Source organism: Trichomycterus rosablanca, chromosome 15, assembly GCF_030014385.1.
Source record: "Trichomycterus rosablanca isolate fTriRos1 chromosome 15, fTriRos1.hap1, whole genome shotgun sequence".
Classification (NCBI taxonomy): Eukaryota; Metazoa; Chordata; class Actinopteri; order Siluriformes; family Trichomycteridae; genus Trichomycterus; species Trichomycterus rosablanca.
The window spans coordinates 13,207,350-13,220,866 of record NC_086002.1 but is presented as its reverse complement, the minus strand read 5'-3'; the positions used below and the strand labels follow the sequence as shown (position 1 = coordinate 13,220,866).

General features: G+C 40.7%; 1 protein-coding gene across 1 annotated transcript in view; it reads right to left on the bottom strand.

Moving 5' to 3' along the window:
- The window catches only part of igf2bp2b (insulin-like growth factor 2 mRNA binding protein 2b), a 92,876-nt gene that overhangs the window by 6,244 nt on the left and 73,115 nt on the right, over positions 1-13,517 (bottom strand). Inside the window, exons 8-12 of the mRNA XM_063009423.1 lie at positions 12,898-13,020; positions 11,455-11,590; positions 6,022-6,138; positions 1,634-1,702; positions 240-356 (exon numbers count right to left, since the gene is read on the bottom strand). Coding sequence (XP_062865493.1) covers positions 240-356; positions 1,634-1,702; positions 6,022-6,138; positions 11,455-11,590; positions 12,898-13,020 — 562 coding nt within the window. The remainder of the gene's footprint in view (positions 1-239; positions 357-1,633; positions 1,703-6,021; positions 6,139-11,454; positions 11,591-12,897; positions 13,021-13,517) is intronic.

Sequence of the window (13,517 nt, the reverse complement as noted above, 5' to 3'; positions counted from 1 at the left end):
ATTAAAGTGTCCTGACCATTAAAGAACAGCAGGAAAGGGGGCTAACAAAGTATGTAGAAAAATAGATGGGACTGCAGTCAGTAATTGTAGAACTAATTCAGTCAGTAATTTGTGAAATGAATGAATGGATAGATGGATTAATAGCGAATGAATGGATGGATGAATGGATAGATGGATAGGTGAATAGATGAATACATGGGTGGATGATAAAATATGTGGACAGATAAATGAAATGTTACTTTTATAGAAGCTCCAGCAAAGCGTGCCAGTTCCTTGATGTGCTGCCCTTTCTTTCCTATTAGAGCACCAACTGCTTGAGTGGGGATAAAGAGATACACCACCTCCTGCTCTGGAACCTGCACACACATACACACGCACAAAATCAAAACAATGATTCAAACTGAGCAGCAAAGTAGTCCCTATTAACCATTATTGAGGATTAATCATTATTATTGACTATTCATTGTTTAATCACTGTTGGTACAATCTTTGCTGACAAAAAATTCAACTTTTGTCTCATTTGTGCCCTAAATCAAGCACTTTTCTGCAAGACAAGTCTGGGGGGTTCAGAGAAAGTGGACAGACAAGGGATAGAGCAGACCTGAAAACCATTTGTCACAATATGGAAGCCACTCAGAGTGCCTACAACAACCAAGTTCTTGGAAAAAGAGAAGAACAGGCCAGGGATGGCAATGTACAAGCAGGACCACCACTCCACCAACTGGAACATCCTGTACGAAATAGACCGTCACATCGCCTTTGGGGCAACTCGCTCATCCAGAGCAGTTCTGTCTGGCATCTGCACTAAAGAAAATCGGACCGGATTGAGCCTAGCATCACAGTTTCAAGAGAAAGCAGGTTGCCAACAGAGGAGCCGGCAACTCTGTGAGGAAGAAACCATGCTAAATAGAAACACTTCCACTTGATATGAATTATTGTTCAATGAATCCATAAATGGCAAGGCAGAAAGACATCATTCTGTAACTGTGCCCAGCTCCATGACAGGTGGGTTAAATGCAGTTTCATTACTTGATTGCTAAATTTGCCTGCAAACAAGGGTGCAAACACTAGATTTGTATTAAGTAATAAATGGTGTACATTTGATTAGTTGCATAAGCATTCCTTAAAGTCTTAAACTGTTACACCATGGTAAGTAGCTGTATATGTTCAATTCAGAAAACTAGATGAAAGACCTAGGGGTGTGTGTGTGTGTGTCGAGAAAGAAGATCAGTGGTAGGACCAAACACACACAGAAATACTAAAACAGTCATTTAGCATGAGATAGCATAACCACACACACAAACACACACCCCACTCCCACACACATCTACACATAGTCGCTTCCTGCTGCTCCCACACCCATACCCTTTACTGCTGCAGTTCCCGTGTTGACACACACTATAATCCCATTATTTTTCTTGGCAGGTAAATTATAGCTGTCGATCTAAAGTGTTGAAATGATGCCTAGTGAAACAGCCAGGCCTGTTCCATCCTGCTACTCCGTCACCTTTACCACACGTCTCTCTCTCTCATAAAGTAACCTCAGTCTACCTCTGCGTTCCTAACAAACCTGGCTGACTTCAGGGAAATAACTTATTACTAATGATGGGTAAAGCAAAAGAAAAACACTCACATTTACTGGTTGCTGGAGGGGTAAAGTGGGAGGAGATCCATATAAACCGGCCAGTGCTGACGCCTGACCCTGAAACAACAAACATACAGACCAATGAGAGAAACAAATTAGTGAAAACTTCTATATTAGCAAGTTTAAATTACATAAAATGTAACTTTAATGAGGCATTTATTAAATATAGTCAGCCAAAACACAACTGGTGTCAGAAGTGTGATTCTGTAATTATAAAATTAATGTAGCCACCAATAGAAGTCAACATCATATAAAATCATTTCTGTAAATACGCACTGGGGACATTCTTGACCCTTTTCAAAGATAAAATAGCTAAATCTGTATTTAAACCACTATGCAAATAGTCTGTATTAAACAATAATACAACAGAACCACTTTATACCACACTACTTCTTTATACCACACATCTTTAAAAGTGATTCCGAGTGCTTAAAGATTGGCACCCTGAAGACATAACTGCATTCTTTCCTTTTCTACCAACTTACCAAGTCGTGTGTAATTACCCTGGTTATAGTTTTTTTCCCCCCACTGCAGACCCCTACCCAGACTGGGGAGGACCATACCTAACACACACCCCCTCCCGTCATGTGTGCAGTTGCCAACCGCTTTCTTTTTACCTGCACTTTTTTACACAGGGATCAGTATCATGTACGAAGAGTCACACACTGCTCTCCATTATTCACCATCTCTTGTGTAGGACATACTTGCATGAGCCCACCCGACAGATGTTAGCCAATCAAGTCTGCATGTAGCCACCCAGCCAGACAATAACAAAGCTGAGATTCAAACTAACAAGCACCGGTGGGTTAACGTGTCTTAATGCTGCGCCACCCAAGCGCCACTGGGAAAATATCCTTTATAATAATATCTGTCTTCTGAGACACAGACATACAAATCATTCATGTAGCCGTTGTAGCCTAGTGGTTAAGGTATTGGACTAGTAATCAAAAGGTCACAGGTTCAAGCTTCACCACTGCCAGGTTGTCACTCTTGAGCCCTTGAGCAAGGCCCTTAACCCTTAATTGCTTAGACAGTATGCTGTCGCAGTACTGTAAGTCGCTTTGAAAAAAGCGTCTGCTAAATACCAAAATGGTTTGAATCTCAGCTGCACTATTAACCAGCCGGGCGCCTACATGTACACACAATTGGCTGTGTGTCTGTAGGGAGAGGGACTGTGGTCGATCCCTGCTGCCTCTTCAGGCCGATCGAGGTGCCTGCACAAGGGGTGGTTGATCGTGGATGGTGTTGCGTGGCTCTCCATACGAGATACTTTGATATTTCAGACCCTGTCCCCATCGGGTGAAAAGTAGCAGACAGTGGCAGTGTGTGTGTTTAAGGGGCGCCTTTGACTGTCTACGGCCCTTCTCAGTCAGAGATGGGGGCCAGCAAAAAATAATGAGCTTTTATACAGCATTGCAAAATATTTCATTCTCACACTACCCCACCAGAGCTTACATCTTTAAATCGTGAGTTCGAATCTCAGCTCTGCAACTGGCAGGCCAGGCATCTACACAGACAATGATTGGCTCGATTGTAGGGAGGATACTGGACTGGATTTTTTGATAACTGATGAAATTATGACCTCTGCTGGCTGACCGATGGTGCCTGCACAGAGACGGAGGCTAACGGTGGTCAGTGTGTGACTCTCCGTATGTGATAATGAGCCCCATATGAACTCATCTTGTGCAGGTGAAAAGAAGCAGTTGACGGGAGGAAGTCAGCAGTCATAGAAAGGAACGAAAGGCAACTGGGCATTTGTTTAAAAAAAATTGGGGAAAAATAGACTTCCAGGTGGTGCAGCAGGATATTCCGTTATCACACCAGTACAGAGATTCTGCTCGAAAACTCCTCGGTTCGAAACTCGGCATTGCCACCGGTCGGCTGGGTGCCATCTAGCGTGCATAATTGGCAGTGCCTGCAGCAGACACGTTTCTGCTAGGGCGGGATGTCCGGACTATGTGGGTGGGGTATTCAAACGCTTTGTAAGGATCCTGATTAGCAGACAGAGAGACGCCTGTGCAGAATGCAAGGGTGAAAAAGGGTTCCACTAAGGGCTGCACGCGGGTTGAAGGAGGCGCGAGCAGCAATATACCCACCTCCACTGCAATCAGGGATCCACAGCAGCAGAAGACAAACTGACTACGCTAAACTGGGAGAAAATGCATAAATAAAATTGAAAAAAAATTGTGCCACGTCTGGTATATGGACCACATCTGGACCAGATCTGCTTCACCCCTAACATAGATAAATATATCTAAAGTATTAGTGGGCTACTGTATTTTATCACAGTGCTACCTAAGCACCAGAAAATGACTGCTTGGTCTTAATTTTGCCAAACGAATCCTCTGTACACAACATTGCACAATCACGTCTTTGAATTAGAACACAATGAGTCACAGTGACAGAGAACAAATCTTTTTAGCTGTTTTTTTTGCTAATTCATAAACACAACAAGGACATGACCATACATGCCTCTTAGTAAAAACATTACCCGTTATTAAAGTAACTCTTCCTGTAAATCCTAATCATGGTGTGATTCAGTGATGACTAACATCCCAGTCCTCTCTATATTTTCACAGTGACACTGACAGTGTAACAGAACCATTAAGTCCATGCTAAGGTACAACCCCAAATCGGAAAAAGTTGCGACATGTTTTGTCTGGTCAACTTCATTTTATCTATTACTAAACATCCATTCCTGCATTTCAGGCCTGCAACACATTACAAAAAAAGTTGGGACAGTAAAGCATTTACCACTTTGTAATGTTGCCACTTAAAAGACGTTTTGGCACCGAGGAGACCAAGTGATTTAGTGTTTCAGCTTTTATTTTGTCACATTCTTCCTGCAAACACGTCTTAAGCTGTGCAACAGTACGGGGTCGTCGTTGTCCCATTTTTCGTTTCAAAATTCTCCACACATTCTCTATTGGGGACAGGTCAGGACTGCAGGCAGGCCAGTCCAGTACCCGTACCCTCTTCTTCCACAGCCATGCCTTTGTAATGTGTGCAGCATGTGGTTTTGCATTGTCTTGTTGAAAAATACAAGGACGTCCCTGGAAAAGACGACGTCTTGAAGGCAGCACATGTTGCTCTACGATATCAATGTATTTTTCTGCATTTATGCTGCCATTACAGAAGTGTAAATGACCTTTGCCAAAAGCACTGACACAGCCCCATACCATGACAGACCCTGGCTTTTGGACTTGTTGCTGATAACAGTCTGGATGGTCCTTTCCAAAAAAGACCTGGAATGCTGATTCATCTGACCACAATACACGTTTCCACTGTGTGATGGTCCATCCTAGATGCCTCCAAGCCCAGAGAAGTCGACGCCACTTCTGGACATGATTAACATAAGGCTTCTTTTTTGCACAGTAAAGTTTTAAGAGGCATTTGTGCATGTAACTCTGTATTGTAGTGCTTGACAAAGGTTTGACAAAGTAATCCCTCACCCATGTGGTTATATCAGCTATTGTTGAGTGGCGGTTCTTGATGCAGTGCCGTCTGAGGGATCAAAGATCACGGGCGTTCAGCTTAAGCTTGCGTCTTTGACCTTTACACACTGAAATTCCTTCTGATTCCTTGAATAATTTAATGATATTATGCACTGTAGAGGGAAAAATATGCAAATCCCTTCCAATCTTTCTTTGAGTTATATTGTTTTTAAACATTTCAATCATTTTTTCACACATTTGTTGACAAACTGGAGATCCTCTGATCATCTTTGCTCATCAAAGACTCAGCCTTTCCTGGATGCTGTTGACATCACCTGTTTGCCTTTTTCATACTGTCCCAACTTTTTCTGATTTGGGGTTGTACAAGAACACAGCTCCACAACTTACACCCATGTCGCCTGAGCTAAAATACCTGAATCCTAGTGCAAAAGTGTATCTGATTTCTGCAGAAACATAGCCTGGCAGTTAATCACATACATTTTTGTCCTGATTGGATGATGTTTAATGGGTCACATTATTTATTATTTATTTGTGTGAATTGTATTCAGTTTACAGAGCCAGAGGTACTACAGAAAATATTTAAAGCTGGTTGATAGCACAGCTGAGATTGGAACTTGTAGCTCAGTAGTTCTGGGCTACTGCATAAGACTACCACGTCCCCCAAGCATCTAAAAAAGAATGCTCCAATGGGTCCTTGGTGGTGCAGAGGTCTAATGCGCTAGCCCACCACTGCTGAGATTCAAATTCCAATCCCTGCTGAGCTATCGACCAGCCAGGGGCCTACACAGACATGAATAGGGGTCAAGAACAAAGCTGTGGAGGGATATAATACACCTTATAAATCTTTCATTATTTATTATTGATTGACCGGTGGATAACCCTGTGAGGGATTATGGACAGTCTTGGGGCAGGGAAGCTCACCAGTAAGGGGTTGTATGTGGTCGGGATTCCGCGAGGACCTGCAGCTGAAGACAGAACCGGCAGAGCGGGAGAGAAGATGCCCAAGGCACTCAGACTCGGAATCAGTGCCGTCTGCAGCTAGAGACAAAGAGAGAGAGTGAGAGAGTCAATAAACCCAGAGAACTGGAATTTATTCACCAAGTCTTGTTTCCCCAGATAAAAAGATCTAGGAGTGAATCACACACAATAAATAAAAACTTCTAACCTTTATAAAGGCATTAAAAAGCAAAACCATTCATAAATATTCACCTTCACTTCTTAATACTTCATGAACAGCAATTCTGAGGTCTCACCAAGGATGTCTTAGAAATTACATCCAGATTTTGATTAGGCCACCCAAAGAAATGAAATTTTTTATTTTTTTTTTATTTGCTCAGTGTACTTTGACATTTCCTTCACAATTTAGCTTTTTGGCAAAAAGAGTAGTTTATTAAGTGCAGATCTGTTAGAACTCTGAGCTATTTATTTTCTATGATTAAATCACTTAACTTTTCTTTGCCTCTGTACCGTACTGGTAGACATCACAAAGAGCTAAATGATTCCGTATGCATTTCTTAGACAGGTGTCAGGGTAATGTGTTACAAGTTAGAGATGGAAACTCGAGTCTGTGACGCACACACAGAGACTTCAGACAGACAGCATTCTGTGACCACTGATGAAGGTCTAGAAGATGACCAACTCAAACAGCAGCAATAGATGAGCGATCGTCTCTGACTTTACATCTACAAGGTGGACCAACTAGGTAGGAGTGTCTAATAGAGTGGACAGTGAGTGGACACGGTATTTAAAGAACTTCAGCAGCGCTGCTGTGTCTGATCCACTCATACCAGCACAACACACACTAACACACCACCACCATGTCAGTGTCACTGCTGACCATTGAAAACAGGATGAAAGCAGGCTAAATAGGTATGTAGACAAACAGATGGACTACAGTCAGTAATTGTAGAACTACGAAGTGCTTCTATATGGTAAGTGGAGCTGATAAAATGGACAGTGAGTGTAGACACAAAGAGGTGGTTTTAATGTTATGGCTGATCAGTGTATATGTAGTATAAATCAACTGGGACAAGTAAATATACAACATTTCACTTTAATTTAAGGAAATAAACCATAACACAGTTCAGGGGAACTGGGGTCGTTGTATTGGAAACTGTGCAATAAATACAGAGTTCCAGTAGATGGCACAGCTCTACAGGACTGCCTGTTTGTTTCCATCTCAGCAGAGCAAAACGCCATCTGAAGTAAATTTAGTTCCATGTGATTCCAACCTAAAGCCACACTGGAGAATTTGTAAAGGCTAATTTGTTTCCTCCCTATAAGTGTTTTTCTTACAGTTATTGCTTTTCAGATGCCTCATTTGCTGAGCACAGCAGCAATTCCCAGTGAGCTCAATTAATAAACCATAAACAAACCAATTAGAGCTGTATATCAAACTGCTCATGTCGCCGGGAAAGTATTGATATGGCTGAACAAATCCCAACGCTGGTAAATTGTTTTATACTACACTTGCAATATGTTTTAAAAACTAGGGCGTCATTACTGAAGATTAATAGTTCTAGACCACCCCACCTGGGGATCGAACCCAGGACCTTCTTGCTGTGAGGCGACAGTGCTACCCACCGAGTCACCATGCCGCCCTACACAAGTTTTGAGAAAACCTGTATAAAATAAGTGGTGAAACCAGAACCACTAGAAACTCCACACAGAAAGGACGTGGACCACTTTAACTGGGAATCAAACCCAGGACCTTCTTGCTACACACTGAGCCACCGTGCTGCCACTGCACCATACAATTACTAGAGCTGGTCGGTTCCTGAATCACCCGGGTTAATGATTCAAATCTTTGTACTGAATCAGGAATCATGAGTCCGAAATCTCAATTAACCCGGATCCACTGACTGATGAGTCCTCTGACTGGATGCTGTTAAGTACACAAGGTGAGTCGCAAACTCATGATTTGGCTGAACCGACTTCATTCCAGTCCGTGAATCTAAGTAATAAGTTAAATATTCTAATAACAAACACCAGTGTGTTTCACCCCATGTTTTTGTGGCTGATTTGATTTTATGCACATGCTATTATTATTATTATTATCATTAGTAGTGGTATAGATTAGTAATGCAGTATATTTTCTTTAGTACTGTACCACTTAAGGAGTATAGCCCCCATGGTAATTTATTGACTGTTTGTTTTATTGACTGTTTAACCCTTGACCCATTAATATGCTCATCTGATTAACAGGTGAGTCCACCCCCCTCTCTCCATGATCAAGATTCCACAAAAAGTGTCAACTTGTCACTGACAAGAGAAGTGTGAGGTGCCAAGAGAATTAAGAGAGCAGTGTTGCCAACTTAGCGACTTTGTCGCTATATTTAGCAAGTTTTCAGACCCCTCCAGCGACAAATCTAGCGACTTTTTCTGGTGTCACAGGAGACTTTTGGCGACTCGGACGTGAAAGCTTATATCGTTCTGCAGTTACTGTCCTCAATGAGCAGCGGGTGCTGTCCTACCGAGCATGCGCACATCTGTTTTGGACTTGTTGAGTGGGACGCCTATAATTCTGTGCTAAGTTTAAGTGTATGTTATGCCGTTATAATGTGGGTTATTTTTTATTCTATTTCAGAACTATGCAAGGTGCTCAAATTAGCTATACTTGATTGCATACAGTTGAATAACAGTTGTTTATTTAATGCTATGTGTTAACATTTTATTTAACCACGTTTATACATGCGTTCAGTGATTTTAAAGCGTTTTTCATACATCTAGAAAAGCCAATCATTTTTAAATAACCATCTGTGACCTTAACATTACGACATCACAAAATGCTTTCTTAGCAGTTCATGTGGTACAGTAAAGGTTGTGTCTAATAAAGTTCATTACTGAGTGAATATGTTGAGCATTTATTACGTTATCTTGTACTTAGCTGTTTGTATACGTAAAACAGTTTTGTTGCTTTTCCCTTGTCAGTTCAGTTCTAATTATTTGTTCCTTATTCCATGTTTTTGTAGCTATAGAAAAAGATCTGTGTGATCTATAGTTTAGTTTTCTCACTGGGATCTTATCCAACAAGGTATGATAAATGACGAAGGCAAAACCTTAGAAGATATTCCTCATAAAGGGTTTAGCATATTATTTACTACAAAATGTTTTGTATACTGGCTAATATAAAATGTAATTTAATGAAAATCCTAATAAATAAATTTAAGATATATGTTTGAGATACAGATCAATGGATCTATTGAGATGTGCTACCTATAGTTTATAGTTATATATAAACCTATCGAGATGTTCTATGGACATGTGCTAACCCCTATGCAATTTAGGTGATGACGTCATTTAGCGACTTCTAGCGACTTTTAGGAAAGCCAATACTTTCCTTACTAAGGAGCTGGCAACACTGTAAGAGAGAAGGATGTATTAACAGAAGATGAGTGCACGGAAGACATGTTATATTTGGATGCATTTTCATGCAGTAAATCAATCGCAATCAAGATGTCAGTACAAGTGACTCAAGTGAACCGGATCACATTACTGAGTGACTCAGATTAACCCTAAAATGAACCGAAATTACACAATAATGACACAATATACATTTTAGCAGTGGGCTTCAATAAATTGCACTACTGCTGAAATTCAGGGTTTGATTTAACAGTGGTGCAATCGACTTTTGATTCTAATTCTGATGCATGTATTTAAGGGTAAACCATTTGGGCAATATCATAATGTGCAATATCATAATGTGCAATTATTATTACGTAAAATAATTACTATGTAAAATTTTCAGCATGTTGTCACGCATCCCTCTGGCTCAGTACTGAGCCTAGTAGTGGTGGGCGGATCGATCCAAATATTGATATTATCAATACCAACGTTGGTATTGGTATCGGATCGATACTAGTGTAATAGGATTGGGTGATCACATGACCTATAGCATGCATTTGGCGACCTATAGCATGCATTCGGCAACCTATCCCAGATCTGCCTCACCTGTTTACTGATTGTTTGCACCTGTGCCTAGTCTATTTAAGCTGTTTGCTTTGCTCAGTTCATTGCAAAGTATCGTTTCTGATTTAAAGTACGTACCAAGCCTTATTACTGATCGTTGTCCTTTCTGGTTTTTTACTTTTTGCCTTCTTTTTTGACTTTGTCTTTTGGATTCCCCTTTTGGTGTATCAACCGTTTGCTTGTTTTTGACTACGGCTTTGTGGATTGTGATTTGGATTTGTAAATAAACCTTTTAGCCTCATCTGCATGTGTCCTTCTTTGACCAGGACCTGACGCGTGCAATAATAACCACTATGTGCAACTTTTTCAGCATGTAAATATTAATATATGTAACTATTTCAATCCTACATATTTTTATATTTTATTACTACAGTGGTACCTAAAAACTCAACGTCAATTGGTTTTGGGCGTGGCATTGAGTTTAAAAGGCGTTGAGTTTCAAGGTATTTTTTACCATAAGGATATATGGAAAACCTGTTAATGTGTTCCATGGTCTAGTGGATTTGCATATATTTTAAGCAAATGTAAAATAATGGGGTTGTTTTTGACACTTAAACACTGAAAATAACACAAATATAATATAAAAACATTGAAATAAAAAGCTGATTCTTACAATTTCTCTGAATCCTGAGCTGTAACGCAAGTTTAAAAGTGAATCAGTGAGGAAAATCCAGCTAAACACAGATACATGTGGATGCTTTTAAAGTGAATCTGACGATTATTCCACACAAATGCAGATTTGTCTAATATGCACACTTTGATGACGTACCGCACCACTTAAGCCAAGCGCTGAACAAAGCAACCGTTCACTGTTAATCTGAAAGTAAATAAACTGAACACGTTGAGTTTAAGGGTACAAATTTCTCGACAAATGGGGTTGGCCAAGGCCACGCGATGGATTGGCGTCCTGTCCGGGGTGTATTACTGCATTGCATCCAGTGAAATTTGAATGCACGGTCACCAGTTAGCCCCACTTTACGGTTAGAGGTATGTGGGCATCTATTCCGTTTATTATGTTGATGTGTTTCATCATACAACCCCAATAAACACCTTGGGGATAAACTAAATCATTAATAACTAACCACAAATGCTCTTTTGATTAAATAGTTACAAATCCCTACAGACATCAATCCCAAAATCTCCTAGAAATGCTGGTATAGCCACAAAAAGGCCAACTTCATGTCAATGTCTATGGTTTTGCAATGGGACGTCCAACAAGCTCAAGGTTAGGTGTTCAAATACTTTTAATCATTTAGAGCATATTACTAATCTTACATATGCAACAATGCTCAACTCTGTGGGAAAAACTGCTCATGCAGAAGAAGTTTGAAGGCACCCACAGGCACAGTAACAGTCATTTTCAAGGGAATAGCATGAAAAACTCACATTTACGGCTGCCACGTCATTCTCGTAGGCCTCTCTAAGCTTCTTCATGATTTCCACCTCAGCGTTAGAGCACTCCTCCACCCCTCCTCTTACTGTGATGGTACGCTCCGGGTTGTATATGGTCAAGTCTTGCAGCCTGCAAAGGGAAACGGATGAAAATGTTATTGATTATTGATTGTATGTGTGGCATCTTTGTTTAAGGCCGGGGTTCTCAACCTTTTTTTCTCTTGAACCCCCTTGACAGTTATAGTAAGGCTGACAAAAGGTATTGTGTTCTTGCTCATGGGAAATTTGATAAATCCATGATAACCGTATGTTAACCTGGTATTTTGGTTGATATAGTGGGTTTACTGCTGGTACACTGGTAGTGGGAGCTTCCTCACCTGGGTCTACTTTAGCAAGATCTGTATCAATAACTGAATCGAAATGTTTAGTAGTCACTGTCCATTGACCTTTGCACTTTTGTGGGGCAAATCCATGTCTATTCTCAAAGACCCAATATAGGCTATAGGTAGTTCAAAACATGACATCATAAAAAGTCCCCTATATGCCAATAGCCTATTGATTTTTTTCTCCCTTCACATGTGATTCTTTTTTACTCTTTTCAATTAAAAGCAGCAGGACCCCCCTCTAGGCTCACTGAGGCCTCCTCGTTGAGAACCACTGGTTTAAGGGATAGGTTTTAAAGAGTAGCAGGCTTGTACTAGTACAAAATGCACTTAATTGTATTCAAAATATGTACTATACATGCTACAAATATAATAACTTTATGTGTTCATAAAATTCTTATTAAACCCATTACACCTTCATTTCTTTTTTAAGAAGATTATATTGTGTTTTTTCCGAATTTTCCCCCCAATTTTCTCCGATAATCTAGTTGTATCCAATTACCCTGATTGCGCTACGCTTTACTTCACCTACAACCATCCACTGCCGACTGAGGAGCTTCGCAACTGACACACGCCCCCTCCGACACGTGATCGGTACCGACTGACTCGTTTCACCTGCACGAGACGAGTTAATATGCGGCTCAGCCTTGTACACGGAGAGCTACACCCTGATCAGCATTATTCCCCAACTCTGCGCAGGCACCATCAATCAGCCAGCAAAGGTTGTAATTGCAGCATGATCGTTGTTCATGTGGCCGCCCAGCCCAGCCGGAGGGTAGAGTTGAGATTTGATTCGATGTATTTGAAATCCCAGCTCTGGTGCGCTAGCGTGTTTTACCGCTGCGCCACCTGAGCGGTTGAAGATTACACTGCAGGGCGCTCGAGTGGTGATTATATTGCTGGGCAACCCTGCGCCCTGCTTATGTCTTTTAATTTCAATTTTTTATTTCACTATCCTTATTATGACCCGTTTTCGTGAGGTGATGATTTTAGTTATGAAAAGACAATATACCTAATGATTTACAATGCAAGGTGTAAATTTGCGTGTTCTTACGAGGAGATGGTGATCTTGGTCCCAGTGTCCTGCTCAATCTTTTTCAGGTTTCTGCCTTCTTTCCCGATCAGTCTTCCTACTAGACTGTTATGAGCCAAAATCTTAAGAGGAACTTCCTCAGCACTGTCCCATACACACACACATACAAACAAAAAGACAGAGAGAAATATGTTAGTGGATCTTCAGACATGGACTGTTATCTTACATATATAGCAGTTCTAGTCTTGCAAATTTTGCTGATTTGCTGACTTTAAAACTCGCTTGTCTCAGTGCTTGTCAGTTCTTGCTTTGTATGTACATTAGTTCCACATTTAAATACCTACTTACTACTTAAGATGTAGTAAGAAGAAAGCTGGGCATGTAATTTGCCTGATAAATACACATATAGACACAGGGCACTGGGAAGCAATGCCAAATTATTAGGTAATGATCATTATATCCTGTTGTTAGCAAGTTAGCAAGTTTTAGCATTAAATATTATAAGCATCAATATTGTTTCCAACAATCTTAATTACCCATTCATTCGTTGTATGTTTTACCACTGCTTAATCCTATTCAGGGTTACAGTGGGTCCAATTCACTGGATGAAATGTAGGAACCATCCCTGACAGGTTGCCAGT